This window comes from Perca flavescens, chromosome 8 (assembly GCF_004354835.1).
Source record: "Perca flavescens isolate YP-PL-M2 chromosome 8, PFLA_1.0, whole genome shotgun sequence".
NCBI classification, from domain to species: domain Eukaryota; kingdom Metazoa; phylum Chordata; class Actinopteri; order Perciformes; family Percidae; genus Perca; species Perca flavescens.
This window is the reverse complement of record NC_041338.1, coordinates 34,354,236-34,372,534: the sequence shown is the minus strand read 5'-3', so window position 1 is coordinate 34,372,534 and position 18,299 is coordinate 34,354,236. Positions and strand designations below refer to the sequence as shown.

The window sequence follows — 18,299 nt, the reverse complement described above, 5'->3', positions numbered from 1 at the left end:
ATGAACTAAAACTTCTTCTTCTTCGTTTTGTGGCGGGTTGCAACCATAAAATGACCTAAAACTTAATCGCAATTCATTAATTTTTTGGGCAAATCACGTTTCCATCAGCGTTTAACGCATCAGCTGTATATCAATCAAGATAAAATCCGATGAGACCGAACGTATTTCCTTTGAGTCGATATTCATGAAATTCAATCGAATTTTACTTTCCATGACGGCCTTTTTCATTCTATACATCACTTAATTCGGAGAAAAACGCGTGGATGGAAACGTAGCTTATCCCTAGTTAATATATATTGAACCTTTGTCTCCTAGGTTTGGTTTTCTGACTCCGTGGGTGTATTGTTCTTTAGAAGCTTAACGTATAAATCTTCTGATGTTGGACGGTACGATACCAGCTTAATCTGAACCCTTGTTTCTGTCTAACCCTTCAGGAACTTTAAATCAAGACAACTGGGCCAAGAAGTTTCCATCCTGCAGCAACGCCAAGCAGTCTCCGATCAACATCGAGGAGAACCTGGCTCAGGTGAAGCTGCAGTACCAGCAACTGAGGTTTGACGGCTGGGAGAGCCTGACGAGCGACAGGACGACCATCAAGAACGATGGCAAGACGGGTAAGAACTAGAGCTGCGTGATACGAGGAACGCCCTCATACTCTGCTTCTGACTGGCTGGTAGTCCTTACCTAGGTGCTGTCATGGCACGCCCTCATACTCTGCTTCTGACTGGCTAGTAGTCCTTACCTAGGTGCTGTCAGGGCACGCCCTCATACTCTGCTTCTGACTGGCTAGTAGTCCTTACCTAGGTGCTGTCAGGGCACGCCCTCATACTCTGCTTCTGACTGGCTAGTAGTCCTTACCTAGGTACTGTCAGTGCACGCCCTCATACTCTGCTTCTGACTGGCTAGTAGTCCTTACCTAGGTACTGTCAGGGCACGCCCTCATACTCTGCTTCTGACTGGCTAGTAGTCCTTACCTAGGTGCTGTCATGGCACGCCCTCATACTCTGCTTCTGACTGGCTAGTAGTCCTTACCTAGGTACTGTCAGTGCACGCCCTCATACTCTGCTTCTGACTGGCTAGTAGTCCTTACCTAGGTGCTGTCATGGCACGCCCTCATACTCTGCTTCTGACTGGCTAGTAGTCCTTACCTAGGTGCTGTCAGGGCACGCCCTCATACTCTGCTTCTGACTGGCTAATGGGTCCTTACCTAGGTACTGTCAGGGCACGCCCTCATACTCTGCTTCTGACTGGCTAGTAGTCCTTACCTAGGTGCTGTCAGGGCACGCCCTCATACTCTGCTTCTGACTGGCTAGTAGGCCTTACCTAGCTACTGAGCATGTGCGACTCCCAACAAAGATGGAACAGATGTGAGATGCCTCACTCTGTAGCCAAAACAGAGAGCTCAACACTCAACACAACTGCACAAAAACATGGTGTTTTTTGAAAATTAAACCATGTAAACCTATTCTGGTACAACCTCTAAATACAATTATGAACGTGAAAATTGGCATAATATGAGCTCTTAAAAAAAAAATAAGAACAAAATCTGTGGAATTCTGCGTCTGCAGACTCTGTCTTGCCTTGATCATAAGATATTCAGTTTAGCATGATGTATTCCTACTAATTGATAAATGAAGTGAAAGTCATATTTAACAAATTGCTTTCCAATTCTTCCTACTCCCACTGAGCCTAGAATCAGTCTTTGAGTTAGAATAAGTCTTATGATATTGAAGCATCTACAGCCATTTCTAAAGCAGTTTTTTTTATTAAGTGACTATGTCAGCTTAAAGGTTGTTTCCTTATTTCCTTCCTCCCTCTTTCGTCTCTCCTTCCCTCCCTTCTTAAAGTGCGACCTTCTGTAATTCTCATGTCCGTTTCTCCCAGACAGATAATGAGCGATGGGGCCTTTTCTTTTCTTCATCCAGTGGTGTCATATTGTAAAGGATACAGTTACCAGTTTGTCATTTCACAGGATTGAGGGCCTTTTATACATTTCCTCTCTCTAAGTGGTGTGACACACAATAACGTACAGTGTGCTTTCAAGGTGATTGTTAAGTGAAATTGTAGACAAGAGGGATCCCGCCTCGCCTTTCCAGACGCTCCAAACAGACGAGTCCAGTGCTTCTTAGCAACGGGGCTCTCACCGAAATAAGAAGCGCTCTGTTGTAGTTGTTGTTCGGCCGCCAGCTGCACCAAAGGCTTTCATTAACGGAGATGTTTGGTGGACAAGCTGAGCACGATTCAGGCCGACAGCACTTAAACCTGTTTTTATCAGCCCACAAATGGGCCCAGAGAAGGTTTAAGGCACAGACTGCAAACCAGTTCTGGAGAAAAAAGAAATAAAATTCCTCTACACACTTGTCACCTCTGCATGGGTTTATTTGGTCGGTCCATGTTTCGGTCCCGAGGACCTTCCTCAAGACGCGTCATAGTAAAGTGACACAGTGCTTAAATGAAATGCATGATTACCAGTGTTGGAATGTAAGTACATTTACTCCAGTACTGCACTTAAGTACAAATGTTGAGGTACTTGTACTTTACTACTTCTACTCCGCTACATTTCAGAGAGAAATATTGTACTTTTTACGTCACTACATTAATCTGACAGCTTTAGTTGCTATTTACTTTACACATTAAGATTTTAGCACACAAAACAAAACATTTTTTTGTAAAATATGAGATTATATTCCGAACGAAGCCGCCATTATGCCCGATTGAAAACTTTTACTTTCGTCCGATTTTGAGAGGCTTGGTCCCGCTCGTCCCGTTCGTCATTTCCGCGTTAGCACTCCACCAATCAGATTGGTCATCGAGTCCGACTGCCCGCCCTCCGACCCAGCAAGTCAGGTTGGCCAAAATGAACGCCGACGGACAACGGCACGGAACACACCGAACAGACTCGAGTCACCGGCCTCGCCAGACTGTCCGACGGCCGATTATCGGGTTGGTGTGTCCGGGCCAACGCACAACTGTTTGTCTTAAGCGCTCACATGAAAAATATATTATCTGTGCAAGACAATAGTCTCGTGCTGAGTCTATTTTGAAGGTGGTGGGCTGAGATGTACATTATAGTTCAGAAGATGAAAGGACTGAGAAATGCTCCACCTTTATTAGACAATCAAAGAAGGTTTCGACCCTGGAGGCGATCTTTTGTCCGGTCAAACAAAGGCCGACCTGAAGAAGATCCCCTTGTTGATGAAATCAGTGTTTGATGGTGTTAGCGGAGCATTGTGTGGTGTGCGAGCTCTCATCTTTTGATCTTCTGTACATTTATGATCCATTATTTTGAGTGAGAAGTCCGTCTGTGTTCCCTTCAATGCTTTAAAAGCAGAAGACAGATTTGATCTTGGTGGTATAGTTTGTTCGCATGTGATGATTTAATCCCTCCTGTTGTTCTCGGGTCAAATTTGTCCTAATTTTTAAAAACAATTTCTAATTCAGAAATTTGGTAGCCTGGGAAAACGAATTTCCGAATTTCTGACGAATTTCCAGCAAATTTGAGATTTGCTCTGCAAGTCCGTGTGGCCAAGAACCCATTCAAGCCCATTTCCAATTTTTCCAAATTGAGGCACCGATCACAACCGTTGAGGTGGGATTTACACGACGACGATAGCCCAGCGACGGCGAGCAGCTTTTTGTTTACATTCAACGTGACGGCCGCCGAAGCGCAGCAACCCGTTGATGCCACTGTCGCTGCTACGCCACCCGGATCGTTGGTCTGATTGGTTGAAGGACTATCCAATTGCACCCAGAGGCATTTGAGCGGCGTCCGTTTTTTTTTGGAAATGGGCTGTGAATGAAGCTTGCCCAGACCCACTCTCAGTTACAGCTGAGAAGGGTCTGGTGTCAACCAGGCTAGAAATTTGGGTTTCTTTTAACCAAATTGTCCAAAAAAAATAACGTGGATGGTTCCATACAACGCTCTTCACAAGTAAAATAAATGATCAGTTCCATATTTTCATTCAATTTAGGTGTTTTTTTCAATTCGGTAGCATTTGAAAAAAAAGAACGGTGAAAAAAGTGACGAAAATGTGACAAAAACCATGAAAGAAAGTGATAAAATAGTCAGGAAAAGTAACAAGTGTTGAAAAAGATGACCAACATTTTTTAATTTTACATTTGTCCCAGAAAAAAAAGCTGCAGTTTGCTAATCGATCAACTGGTTTCAGTAATTTATTTTTAATTCTGTGATTACAGCTTGTTAAATGTGAATATGTTCTAGTTTCTTCTCTCCACTGTGACAGTAAACTGAATATCTTTGAGTTGTGGACAAAACAAGACATTTGAGGACATCATCTTGGGCTTTGGGAAACACTGATCCACATTTGTCACCCTTTTCTGACATTTTATAGACCAAAAAAGTAATCGATTAATTGAGAAAATAACCGAAAGATTAATCAACAATGAAAATAATCGTTAGTTGTAGCTAGCCCTAAAACAAATGAGGAAGAGCACAAGGAGAGTGCAGACCTCCGCTAAGGCCATGACCTATTTTTGCAATGAAAGTGTTAACGAAAGTGAAAACCAAATTATTTGTGTTTCCACCTAGTAATACAACACATTCTCACTCCCTCCCAACTCTTCAACATACTGACGCTCAGGACCCCTTGGCAACGTGCAGGGTCAAACCACTTAGTCAGAGTTAGGTTAAAAAATTTACATTAAGGTGACCCACAGGGCAAGAACTCGACACAAACACCTGGTCTCCTGGGTGAAAGTCCTGTGTTGTTTCACCCATCCAAACCTGTGTCCTTTTGCAGATTTTCAGTCTTTCATACTACTTGTTACCGTTGTCGCTCTTCACACTACGTCATTTTACAGATACAGACGCTGAGCCACTGATCAATCGTCACAATGTTGACGAGTTGGGAGTTACATAGAATGGCTTGTGTAATACACATCCACTCCTAACTTTTCCGGCTTTTTCCTTGGCCCTGGCTCAACCCTTCCACCAAGTTTCCTGGAAATTTGGCCAGTCGTTTTTCCATCATCCTGCTGACAGTCAAACAAACCAACCACATAACCTCCTTTTGGATGGGTAATAAAATACAGCACTTTCAGTGTCACACGTTTATTTGCTTTGTGATTTCTGTTTTCAGTGGCGGTCAACGTGGATGGAGAGTTCTACGTCAGCGGAGGAGGTCTCAGGTCAAAGTTTAAAGTCGGACGTATCACCTTCCACTGGGGGCACTGCAACGCCTCCTCAGACGGCTCCGAACACAGTCTGGATGGAGTCAAATACCCTCTGGAGGTAGACCACTTTTGTGACAAATAATAAGCTCAGGAATATTTCTGCATGTTTAATGTTATGTACAGCCTGAATCCATTCAGTCTCTTGTTCAGATCTGAGGTTTATAGAGACGTGAATGAAACATGTTTCCTTAGTTAAACTAGATTTATTGGCTTCCTACAATAGCAACTGCTTTAGAAAAAGTCAGCAGAGGCCCATGCATTTTTTTTCTTAGTATCAGTAACTGGCAGAACACATAAAGAAAAACTATTTATGTAATAGGTATATGCAGAGGTGGAAAGAGTACAAAAATATTCTACTTAAGTAAAAGTACATCAAAGTATAGTGCTTTTGTTTAAAGTGATGGTTCGGAGTAATTTACCCTAGGGTCCTTTGCATAATGACCTCGAGCCAAACACCCCCCCAGAAGCTTTTTTCACCTGGGTCGAACATTGGGAGAGTTAGCGTAGAGCAGCGTTAGCCGCTGAATAGCTTAGCGCAGGGGCTAATGGATCCGAAGTGTCTCTTAACATTACCCCACTAATAATGCCCGAAATGATACCAAACATCTACAGTAGTACAAATAGGTTATACACTCATAAAACGATGGATTGGAAAGTTTGTAAGAATACCAGAAGTTTATAAAACTTGCCTGCTGGCTTCTGCTCTCTGCTGTTGTTGCTGCTGCCGGCAGTAAGACGAGTGCTTAGGGCCGTCTACAAATTACTACACCGAAAAGAGATGCAACAAAAATATTTTTTTATTTAACTTATTTTTTAAAGTAAGTGCTGTAGAATAACTAGCAGGAGACAAGTTATAATTGAGGTAAGTTTGGAGACATTACCTTATTTAATCATTAAATTAATAAATATTTTTGTTGCATCTCTTTTCGGTGTAGTAATTTGTAGACGGCCCTAAGCACTCTTACTGCCCGGTAGTAACAGCAGCAGCAGAGAGCAGAAGCCCGCAGGCAAGTGTTATAAACTTCTGGTGTATTTACAAACTTTCCAATCCATCGTTTTATGAGTGTATAACCTATATGTACTACTGTAGAAGTTTGGTATCATTTCGGGTATTATTAGTGGGGTAATGTTAAGAGACGCTTCGGATCCATTAGGCCCTGCGCTAAGCTATTCAGCTGATAACGCTGCTCTACGCTAACTCTCCCAATGTTCGACCCAGGTGAAAAAAGCTTCTGGGGGGGTGTTTGGCTCAAGGTCATGGTGCAAAGGACCCTAGGGTAAATTACTCCGAACCATCACTTTAAGTATGAGAAAAATTACCAATATAAAATTCTACTGCAGTAAAAATAAAGGAGGTCATTTAAAATTTATGTTCAGAGTAAAAGTTACTTAGTTACTTTTTGACAGTTGAGGGGGAGGGGGGAGGGGGGGCAACAAAAACGTAAGAAAAAGCTAAAAAAATGTTGCAAAGGGACAAATGTCAGAAAAAGGGACAAAAGGTCCAAGAATAGATTTCTCCAGTCTCAATTTGACTTTGTTGACAGATACTTTGCCAAAGCGACCTTTTAAATTTCAATTTTTTTCTTTTTTTACTCCGAAACGGATGAGATTTAAAATGTAGCAAAGTACAATACTTTAAACAAAACATACTTAAAGGTGCAGTAGGTAAGACTTATAAAACTAACTTGCTGTCATATTTGCTGAAACTGACCCAATGTTCCATTAGAACTACATGAAGCAGGTCATTTAAAAAATCCAGCTCCTCTGGCTCCACCTACAGCCTGGAGTGAGATTTGCAAAAATCCACCGCTCCCTGTTCAGATGCACCAATCAGGGCCAGGGGGGGTGTCGAACTGCGTGTCAATCACTGCTTATGCACACGCATTCATTCTCCCTTGTGGGGGAAGGGGCTTAGGAGACCGTTTTGGGCTTTAGCAGAAATGGGGGGAGGTACTGAGGAAAAACTAAAAAAATTTGGCTAAGTCCTGGATCTTCACAATCCTACCTACAGCACCTTTTAAGTAAAAGTAAAATTACAGATTTTTCAAAAGTACTTTAAAAAGTAAACATATGCGAAAAAAAACAAAAAAAACCTATTCAATTACAGTAACGCAAGTAATTGTAATTAGTTACTGTCCACCTCTTGGTATATGTTCCTTTCAACTAAAGCGATGATTATGACAATGTCTAAGTTGAAAGATTTAATTATCACACCAAACACTGGTTAGCGGTCTTTTCTTTGCTTTCATTACATCGGATTTTCTATAAAGAGCTGGTGCTCTTCCTCTGAAGCCTCACTGAACGTAATATAATTCCATTATAAATGACATGTCATTTAGCTGGCGCTTTCATCCAAAGCGACTTACAATTGCCATATACGTCAGAGGCTCAGGACTGATGTGTCACAGTGGGAATCAAATCCAGATCTCCCACACCAAAGGCATGTGTCATATCCACTGTTGTTATTACACACTACACACAGTCCAACTACCAATGCATACTCCCTACTTCGGACTGTACGGGGACTTGAACCAACGAAGCTCCGGATTCCAACCCAACTCCCTTCGGACTGAGCTGCTGCCACACCCTACCGCCATTTCTGTGTTTTCTCCCACAGATGCAGATCTACTGTTATGAGGCGCATCGCTTTGTATCTTTGGACGAAACCATCAAGGCTGGAGGCAGAATCACAGCGCTCGCCGTGCTGTTTGAGGTGTGAATAAGATGTCAGGCTTTATCTCAGCAACGTACATCTATGGACATTTTTCACAGCAGACATTTTGACTTGTCATGGTAGGAAAAGCACAGCTGAAATTGATAACCTTAACGATGGCTCAGTTCCATCAAGTGTCCCAGTAAGATATTTCAGTGAGTCAGCATGCACAATACCAGGACCTCTCCTAAGTGGAATGCAGCCATCAGTAATGGTTTAATACCAGGACCTCTCCTAAGTGGAATGCAGCCATCAGTAATGGTTTAATACCAGGACCTCTCCTAAGTGGAATGCAGCCATCAGTAATGGTTTTGAATATACCTGTGCTTTTCCTACTATGACATGTCAACATGTCTTCCGTGAAAAAGGTCTATGGACACAGACTAGATTTACTTTAACTCAGGGTTTAATATACATACATACATACAATACAAGACCTGTGTAAAGCCTAAAGTTTGTTACATTTCGACAGTAAAATGCTTATCAGTTGATTTTTGTCCTGAAAAGTCAGAATTAACCCTGCTGGTGTGGTGTGGGCTTACAGTGGTTAGCTCCAGGCTAACGGTTTGAAACTTTAACCATTATTTGAAGAGCACTATTCTTGTACACAACACAGGTGTTTGGGTTGGTGCTTATTTCACAAAAATCTGAAATCCAAAAGAAAAGTTGGCAGCTTTGAAAACACAGATGCTTCAACGGGTGACTTTGTGTTGGAGAAAGATGGATAAAGTCAGACTGAGGGAATGAATCAAAGTCTCTCCGTGGTATCCGCAGTACGCTGCAGTAATACCTCAGTGAGTGATCGATTCATATCTTGGCTGAGGATCATTGCCGAGCTCTCGTCTGTGTTTTTGTGTTCGCTGCCAGGGTTCGTAGCGAGCATCACATGCATACCTTCCCTTTTTGTTTTTGCTTTGTGCAGTCGCATTGCCTCCGGCCGGCTTGGCGTGTTCGAACTGACAGAGGTCGTGTTGGAACGAAACTCAGAAAAAAAAAACTTCTGATGTGAAGCTGCAGGCTCTGTGTGCATGTTTTTGGGTGGAGAGCTGGGTGGGGAAACTACAGAACGGCACAAAAGAGCTAATACATCTTGTGTTTGCGCCCTGCCAACCGGGCAAGCAGCTTTCAAAGTTTTGAACTCTCCGAAATGTATGTTGAGGGGAGTCTGGTGGCTTAGTTTGGGAAGGTGAAAGTCCTGGGTTTGAATCTCGCCTCATCGTATGGTCTACTTTCTCTCTCCTTTGGCAAATAAATATTGCAGACTTTCTCAAAAGTTGTACCAAATCCTCCCACGTTTGTTTAGCTGAACACCCATACAGAAACCACAGTCCTTAAACTTCCTCTCAATAATATTTACGTGTGTAGACTGACGATGGAGTGTTGATGGATTTCTGCGCTGATCTCCTGTCAGACTGGTTTAGGTGATGAACGCCCACTTTGGTGTTTTTGGATCTGACATCAAAGCCTGTTGCTGTTCCCATAAGAGATTCACTTCCAGCCTGTCATAGAGCCTGAATAAATACTTACAACTGCAGCTTCATCTTACTCAGTGGTTCCTGTAACCAGGGGAACTTGTGTGGTTGCGGTTGCCAGGAAGTAGGTAGAAAGATGATCAACTCATCAGAGTCAGTAACCACATACCGAGTCAGCTGCAACACTTAAAGATGTGATTGGGCATAAAAAAAAATGTAGTTCGCAATACATTGGTGGAAAATAACTAAGGCCATGATCACACTTGGCGTCTTTTTTGAAAAGAAAAAATTGACTAGGGTGCTTTTGTAGTAAAAAAAAGAAAAGCTGGCAGCGTTTTTATTCCAAAAAGCAGCCAACAGCATCTTTTGTTGCTATAACAACAGCTACTACAGTATCCTAGAGCGCAATGTGGAGCGGTGCTAACATTATATAAAACAAAAGTGAACAGGGAGCACCCGGTCATATCGTATAACTCGCTGTGTTCCTACTCCATTTTTTTCTTGTTATTGAAACGACAGGTCTGGCTACTCCGCTTGTCATTGGCCAGCTGTCAAAAAAAGCACTTGACGTAGGCAGGGTTTTTTTCCACAGAAGTTGAACTTTTTTCATCTTCAAAAAGACGCTCCGAGTTGCAGAAAAAAGTCGTCGGTGGCGTTTAAAAAAAGCGCTCAGGACTAAAACGTGGTTTACTCCGTAGGATTATGCTGCGTTCCATTTACCTCGTAACTAAGAAGCCAGAGCTGGAAAATGACGGCATACCCGAGTTGAATGCGTTCCATTTACAAGTCAGATTTTACCTTGTGGTGTTAGCTCTCCGGTTAGCCATTGTTAGCAATACCAGTTGATAACAAGACATTACGTCGTTTTTGTGCATACCAACATCGTAGCGACAAGTCCACAGATAGAGGTTGAACATGAGTATTTGTGCAACTGATTTAGTGAAACACAAATAAGATCGAAGTGCTAATAAACTGTATGTTACTACAACTTTCACTGCTGTTGATGCACGGGCAGCCATGTTGGATTTTGATCTCGGGGTACTTGGAGGTTGTTCCGAGCTTGGAAATCTGAGTTCAGGGGGTGTGTTTCAGACTTCGGAAAATCCGACTTCCGAGTACAATCGGAACGCCCTATAATGCAGTAAAACGGATGCTGGCAGCTTAAAAAAAGACGGCAAGTGTGAACGTAGTCTAACTGCATTTAAGTAACTAAGTACATTTACTCAAGTACTGTACTTAAGTACAAATTTGGAGGTGCTTCCAGCTACCCAAAAAGTATATAGTCATTAAAATGAGCTCCACCTTTACTAGCTACTACATTAAAACTATGAACACATCAGTGCATCAATAATTATATTCCTTACTACATTTACTTCTTAGTAAGTACGAGTATAAGATCTGAGTATTTCTTCCAACACTGGATCCACTGACGGCTAAATGAGAACATAAACCATTGAGATAAGTTAATAAGTTAGAGTTGTGGACAAAGGTTGAAGTAGCTAAATGTATCCGATAAATGGTTGAAATGTCCAGCTTCAGGCTCCCCAAGACCCAACTGACCCAAACACTGACTGTTTGATTATATGAAGACATGGTTTTACTGGATTGATAGCATGAAAAAATATCCAGTTAGTTTGACAGTCTATTTAAAGATTTGTAACCTACCGATGTTAAATCTGGTCTGTGTTGAACTCTGCAGAACAGTTACATTCATCAATAAAACACTACTAAATTAGGGATGCACTGAATCCATGTTGTGTATTGTTTAGGGTTTTCGCCACCACGAGGCAAATCGGAATTGCAGATTGAACATGTAGCTGGACTTGAATGGCCTTCTTTTGACTGAAAGTACTGCCCAACATCACTTTTTCTGCTCACCAGTTCCATTTTCACTTTCTCACAGCCGCCTGCATTGAACGCTCCACCTACGTAAACACCTTCCGTTAATCAACGGTGGCGTCATTACGTCGACCAGCATGTAGTGCAAGCATAGTTCGGTTCGGTAGCAACCGAACCCCGTCAAAATGCCCAATATTTGGCCAAAGCCTGGATTCGGTGCATCCCTATACTAAATATGAGAAAATTATACGTTGACAAATTCAATGAAAATATGGAACTGATAATGTTTTTTAACTTGTGAAGAGCGTTGTATGGAACCATCCACGTTATTCTTTTGGATAATTTGGTTAAAAGAAACCCACCTTTATGAATTTGAAAGTTTGGTTACACTTTACTTGAAGGTATCTACATAAAAGTGACATGACACTGTCATGTACATGTCACAAACATTATAAACAAACTTTTAGTGTGATTCGGTTTTTGTCATGACAAGTTAAGGTTAGGGTTCATGTGTCATAACAGTGTCATGTCACTCTTATCTAGATACCTTCAAGTAAAGTGTTACCGAAAGTTTTTAAAAAATGGGTCAACTTTAGATATTCAGTTTACTGTCACAGAGTAGAGAAGAAACTAGAAAACGGATCAATCGATTATCAAAATGGTTATCTCAAGACACTTTACAGTTACTCAATAATTTATAAAGACCCAACTATTCCAATTCCCCCAAGAGCAAGCATTTAGTGCAACAAATAATTAATCTTTCAAGGTCCAAGGTTCGATTTATTTACAAAAGATAAAAGACAAGTACATTCATAAGACATAATGCAGATATGTGAAATGGGACACCATGGTAAGTTATTTAAAGCTTGTGTAAAGGGGCCTTGACACTAGCAAATAATACATTATATTATAAATACAATCATATTGTTTGGTTAAAAACATGTATTATACCATACATTATACCAACCATAATACACTAACCCTACCTAAGTGGTCCCAAAACATTTAGTCCATCAGTCTAAGTATTGGTCAAATATAAGATGCAATAAGTAAACAATAAAGCAGGTAAGTATAGCAGTAGAAAAAATAAATTAATAAATTCAGAATCACTATTTAAAAGTCCCAGCAGCTTTAATTCCGTTGGTTTTCTCTTCACAGACGAGCAACGAAGACAATGTGAACTACGCTGCCATCATAGACGGGATCAGCAGCGTGAGCAGATACGGTACGTTGGTTTCTTCTTTCTGTCTCCTCTCTTTGCATCTCCTTCTGTAACGCTTGCATTAAAGCCGTCTCCTCGGCCGTCCAGGAAAGAGCGCAGAGGCTTTACCGTTTGCCCCGCAAGGTCTCCTGCCCAACTCCACGGAGAAATACTTCATCTACAACGGCTCTCTGACCACGCCGCCCTGCAGCGAGACTGTCGAGTGGATCGTCTTCAGGAACACGGTGGCCATCTCTGACGAACAGGTGAGGGATTCAATTTCAATTCAATTTCAATTCAATTTCAATTCAATTTCAATTCAATTTCAATTCAATTTCAATTCAATTTTATTTATAGTATCAAATCATAATAAGAGTTATCTCGAGACAGATAGAGTAGGTCTAGACCACACTCTATAATTTACAAAGCCCCAACAATTCTAATAATTCCCCCAAGAGCAAGCAGTGCGACAGTGGCGAGGAAAAACTCCATTTTAGGGAAAAACCTGGGACAGACCCAGGCTCTTGGTAGGTGGTGTCTGACGGTGCCGGTTGGGGGTGTGATGAACAGCGGCAATAATAGTCACATTAAAGATAATGGAACACTGACTTCAAATAGTAGTCGTAGTAGTTCATGTCATATCAGGGTGCTACAGGCCTGCATTGCCTTGTCGGGGTTCTAATTTTCACAATAATGACCGTTTGGCTCTACATTATCCCTTACATATAAAAGTGTTATAAGATTTAAGACGTTAGTGGTGGCGCTCTGTATTTCCAACCTCAAATGTAGGGTTGGACATCGTTTTGTATTTTAACAATTCTGATTCCAATTCTTCATTCCGATTCTTCAAGGCAGGGGTGTCAAACTCATCTTAGTTCATGGGCCACATGCTTGATGTTGGCAAACGCAAGTTGCTTCTGCTACGACAGCGTTCTAAGCATTGACTCCCATTCATTTTGGCGCCACTTTGACAGCGAATAGCTTTACATCTGAAGCGTTTAAAGACTCTATTTGTTCATAGTTTATTTCTAAAGAAACACGACAATGTATAAAAGGCTCCATTACCTTGTAGCTCACGTTATGGATCCGTAGCAGACGCTTTTACAAAAACAGGCTTGTGTCATAACCACGCAAATTACTGTCGCACAGTAGAGGAATTACCGTACAGTACAGGAGAAGCTCTCAAGCAGTTTGGACTTACATTAGCTGTTTAAGTTTAATTACTAATGTTAACTAGCATTTTAGTTAGCAATAATTAGCCTGTGCCTATGTTATCTCCTTACATATACCTACTCTCTCCGTCTCTGTAAGATTGGGAATGATTGAGATTTATCTTAGCACAGCTACCAGAAGACTTCACACTTTCAGACAGGTTGCTCACGTCACATCTACGTCTTCAAGCTCAGTTGGAGGCTGCTCAGTAACACTCAGCCATCACCGGAAAAGAGCTTCTAATAGACTTCACTGGTCTCCGTCCAGAGACATGGGATCTGTTGGTCCATGTATTGTACTGTCTATGGTGCAAGTGCAGTGTCTTATTATAATAACAACTTTACATACATGTTGCTGCTGATTGGGTAACATCTCTGACACACCCACCAAACAAGAGAAAATGTACCTTAAAGCTTGTTGCACACCGTTCTGAGGAAACCAAGATTGAACTTGCCCCATGTCAACTAAAACCTCCTGGCACCATGGAAATTGATAAACTACTTTTTAAATGAACGGCAAGCGTTCATAGAAACTGTATCAGCACATGACAGAAAAGGATGAGTACACACACAATGTCAAACAAGTTTATTTTCATAGAAATGAGCTGAAACAAATGGCTGCCTGAAAGGAAGGAAATCCGTCTCAAAACTAACAGGAGAAACTGAGAAATGTAAAAAGCAGTAATGTGAAGAGGGAGCACTTTGTTTTTAACTGTTTTACAAACCATGTTGAACCGTCTGTGAGGTCCTTTTTAAGAGCCGGACGTCAGCTTTGAGAGTTTTCTTGAAGATAAAAAGGAAGGCTAGACACACAATTACAGACATGTCAGTAAACAACCTTTTAGAAAAATGTGTTCAAGGAGCTGAAAGAAGGAATTATCATACCAGAGCACAAGTGATGGGCGAGGCTGTGTGTGTGTGTGTGTGTGTGTGTGTGTGTATACGTGTGTGTGTGTATACATGTGTGTGTGTACATGTGTTTACTGCCCAGGGCCAAGTGTGATTGACAGCCATACAGAGGCGGTCATTACAGCACACAAATATTGGCTTACAAAAGATCTTTACGGTATTTAAGCTGAAACACACACACACACACACACACACACACACACACACACACACACACACACACAAAAGGTTTTCTACAGAAGGGCTGGGGTGTGACGCCTGCTGAGGCCCAGACGTCATTTTCCACCAGACTCATTCACTCTTGACACACAGCTGTCATAAGGCAGGAGCGCACACACACACACACACACACACACACACACACACACACACACACACACACACACACACACACACACACACACACACACACTCCTGTCAAAACTGACTGAATGTAGCATATAATGATGGCATGAGACTGCTTCTAAAACCACCAAGATGGTGTAGTGCTAGTCAAATGTTTGTTAGTGTTGGTGGGCCTACCTGTCCTGCCTTAATAAGAAACCTTATTTATCGATGTGTAGAATGTCTGTCTCAGAAAAACAGAATTATACAAACTTTAGCCCACATTGATTTTAGCTCTGTTAGGTAAGCATCTAGACTGGGGACATTGGCGCTCCCGTTTGTATATTACAGGGGAAAGTTGTATAAAAAGTTGCTGTACATTTATTGCTATATGTTTGTAAATATTGTCATTTTTAATGTACTATGGACCTTCCGTTTGTGTGCTGAATAGAGTTGTTATTATTATTATTATTATTATTATTATTATTAATACCCTTGCTGCAGATCTTCCAGGGCTTGCAGGTTTCTCCAAACCTCTGTGACGTGCCGCAGCTGGTTTACATTCCAGCTCCGGTCCGCTTGCCAGACTTTAATGCTTTAGAGTCGAGACTTTTTCAACCGCAAATGGCCTTAATGGGCTCTGAGCTCGGCTGTGCTGCAGTGTTGACTCTGTGTGAGTCAGAGGCTGTGAGTGTTGTGTAACCGAACAGCAGTGACTCACCCGAGCAGGTACAGAGGCGACAGGCAGGTTAAAGGACCAATCCAGCATGAGTCGCGCCTCCTTTCCACCCATTCGCTTCCAAACTTCTGAGAGAACTGCAGCTGTGTGATTAACACGTTATTTTAGTGCTCTAGACAATTAGAGGATTAACATACTTATGTGTTGAAATAGTATCCACACATGAACGGGTTTGTATGATATGATCTTGTAGGGGCCTACGAAATTAGGGCATGTGACATGTGACAGTTTTTTACAGTAAAATTTTGTCGAGAAAAGGTGACTGTGAGCCGGGTCCGGAGCACCGCGATGTGCCGGTCGTTTCAGCGGCTGTTGCAAAAGGCTGTCCTACGGCGACAACAGTTAAGTATAGGCACCAAAACAATTCGTTAAAGGACAATTCTGGCGCAAAATGAACCTAGGGGTTAATAACACGTGTACCGAGTCGACCGTTCTCTGGGATATGTTTTGTTTTCATGCTAATCGAATGTGTCTCTAGCTTGAAACAAGCTAGCGCAAAGCACTGATTAGCTTGTAGCTTGGGCACTGGTAAAGTAAATAGAAATCTCTATTTCTACACCACTAACAAGGCTCAAAATGTCACCACACTTCCACGGTAGCACAATGAGGGTCCCTACATGTAAACCGAAGCATTGAGACCTTTGTAAGTGTACAGCCAGTTTGTTAAAAAGATAATTTATAAAGACATTACCGTTCGCGTATACAGGCAGGCGCCATCTTGGGAAAAGAGTCATGACCAGTCGTGTTTCGACTGGTCATGACTGTTTAACCAAGATGGTCTTTAAGATAAGATAAGGACTGCCGGGACACAAAACACCCGTTTCCTGGGTAAAAATCTTGTGTTTTCCCCTTAACTTCTTATGGGACACGACCTCCGCTGCCCTGCTTGACCACTTATACCACATGTGTCAAACTCGAGGCCCGCGGGCCAAATCCGGCCTCTCGCAAAGTTCGATCAGGCCCGCAAATCAAAGTACGTTCACAATCAATTTTGCCGTGCCTAGTTGTGCGCCAAACCAAAAAGACAGGAAACTGTTTTCAAACTGCAACTAAACTCAAAGCAGAATTTGGCCGACTGACACACAACCATATTCAGGCCTGTGAAACAAGTTGTGTCGACTGTTTGGTAGCCTACTTGTAAAGATTGTTATCAGCATGCATTGTTTTGCTTGATTAGTTAAATTCTATGAAGGCTAAAGAACTTTCTTGCTGACTTTTTTAGCGCTTTATGTCGACAAACTATAAGTGAGAAGGCTATATGAGACATGCAATAATACAGTCAAAAATGTTTTACTTTCTCTATAAAATAAAAGCATCTTAATAAACTGCACATGTCTGGCCCTTGATGTGATTCTCATTTTCCAGTCTGGCCCTTAGTGAAATTGAGTTTGACACCCCTGGCTTGTATCATACAATTTCCCCACCGGTACGGGGAAGGGGACTTCGCCTCTCTACTCAGAGTGACTGCACCAGCATCACTGTGTTGTCGCTTAGCAGCAGGAGCCGACGGTGCTGACACGGTTTTATTTTGGCTTCACAGCTGGAGATGTTCTGCGAGGTGATGACGATGCAGCAGGCCGGATACGCGATGCTGATGGACTACCTGCAGAACAACTACAGGGAGCAGCAGCAGCAGTTCATGGGTCAGGTGTTCTCCTCCTACACCGGCACCGAGGAGGTCCTCTCACCAGGTACGCGTCCAAAGTCTAACTCTCTTCCTGTTTGCCCTGTCATCACCGTCTGCAGGAGCCAGATTCATGGAGGAAAATATGAGTGTTTTTTTTTACCAGTATCTAGCCTGACAAGCCAGACCCAAATCAAGATGTTGGGTCTGGGAACTCACCATTGGCAGTGCTCAATCCGAGGGGAAGGGATAAACGGTTGTCTTTCAAATTCCAGAGTCCGCTGTTCGCCAGGAAGGGGGGCAGAAAATGAAATTTCTTAAGAGCAATTATTGAAGGGGTCACAAATTATACAGACAGATTTGTTCTTGTAACAGGATATGTGTAGTTGTAGAACTCCAGTAAGTAGGCTTGCAAAGCTATTTCATTCACTTAAAAACATCAGATGAAGTGATTCTTTTCTCTAATACAGATGATGCTGAACTGAGCCTCCTAGCAAGCAAGCTAACTAACTAGCCAGCCAGCTACTAAACTAATTTAATGTCATTTACACACTTTTGTCACAGTGTATAAAAGCACAGTGCTCTCGCCAGATGAGTGACAACTTTGTTAGGCTCACTTTCTGTTACTAGTGAAAGCATGTTGGGTGGAATTAGCATGCTATCGTTCGCTAACTAACTACTCATCAAGCTACCAAACAAGCTAAGTAACTTTATGACTGCTAACGTAGTGTACACGTGAAAAAATACAATTGTGTTGTCATGACTAATTTATAAATGACTCAGCGTCATTTGTATTAGAGGAAACAATAACTTCATCCGACGTTTAAAGCGAATAAAACCGCCTTGCCAGCCTACCTACTGACGCAATATCGTTCTCTCTCATGAGTCCCACGGACTTTCGTGTGTACCGTTAACGTAAAGGGAGAAAACCAAGCAGTAGCCTGGACCAAACCACTGTCAGGCAAGGGGGGGTGGATTCAAAAAGTTTCTAAACTTAAAAGCATTTTGTTCCCCCGTGTGCATTTATATTGTTTTACTACTTACACAATTATTTTAAAGGTGCTCTAAGCAATG

The 18,299-nt window shown here is 42.0% G+C and overlaps 1 protein-coding gene across 2 annotated transcripts in view; it reads left to right on the top strand.

Moving 5' to 3' along the window:
* The window catches only part of ptprz1a (protein tyrosine phosphatase receptor type Z1a), a 143,311-nt gene that overhangs the window by 61,648 nt on the left and 63,364 nt on the right, over positions 1-18,299 (top strand). For both annotated transcript variants that reach the window (XM_028585486.1, XM_028585485.1), the window contains exons 3-8: positions 435-614; positions 5,100-5,251; positions 7,811-7,906; positions 12,376-12,442; positions 12,527-12,684; positions 17,142-17,292. In XM_028585486.1, coding sequence (XP_028441287.1) covers positions 435-614; positions 5,100-5,251; positions 7,811-7,906; positions 12,376-12,442; positions 12,527-12,684; positions 17,142-17,292 — 804 coding nt within the window. The remainder of the gene's footprint in view (positions 1-434; positions 615-5,099; positions 5,252-7,810; positions 7,907-12,375; positions 12,443-12,526; positions 12,685-17,141; positions 17,293-18,299) is intronic.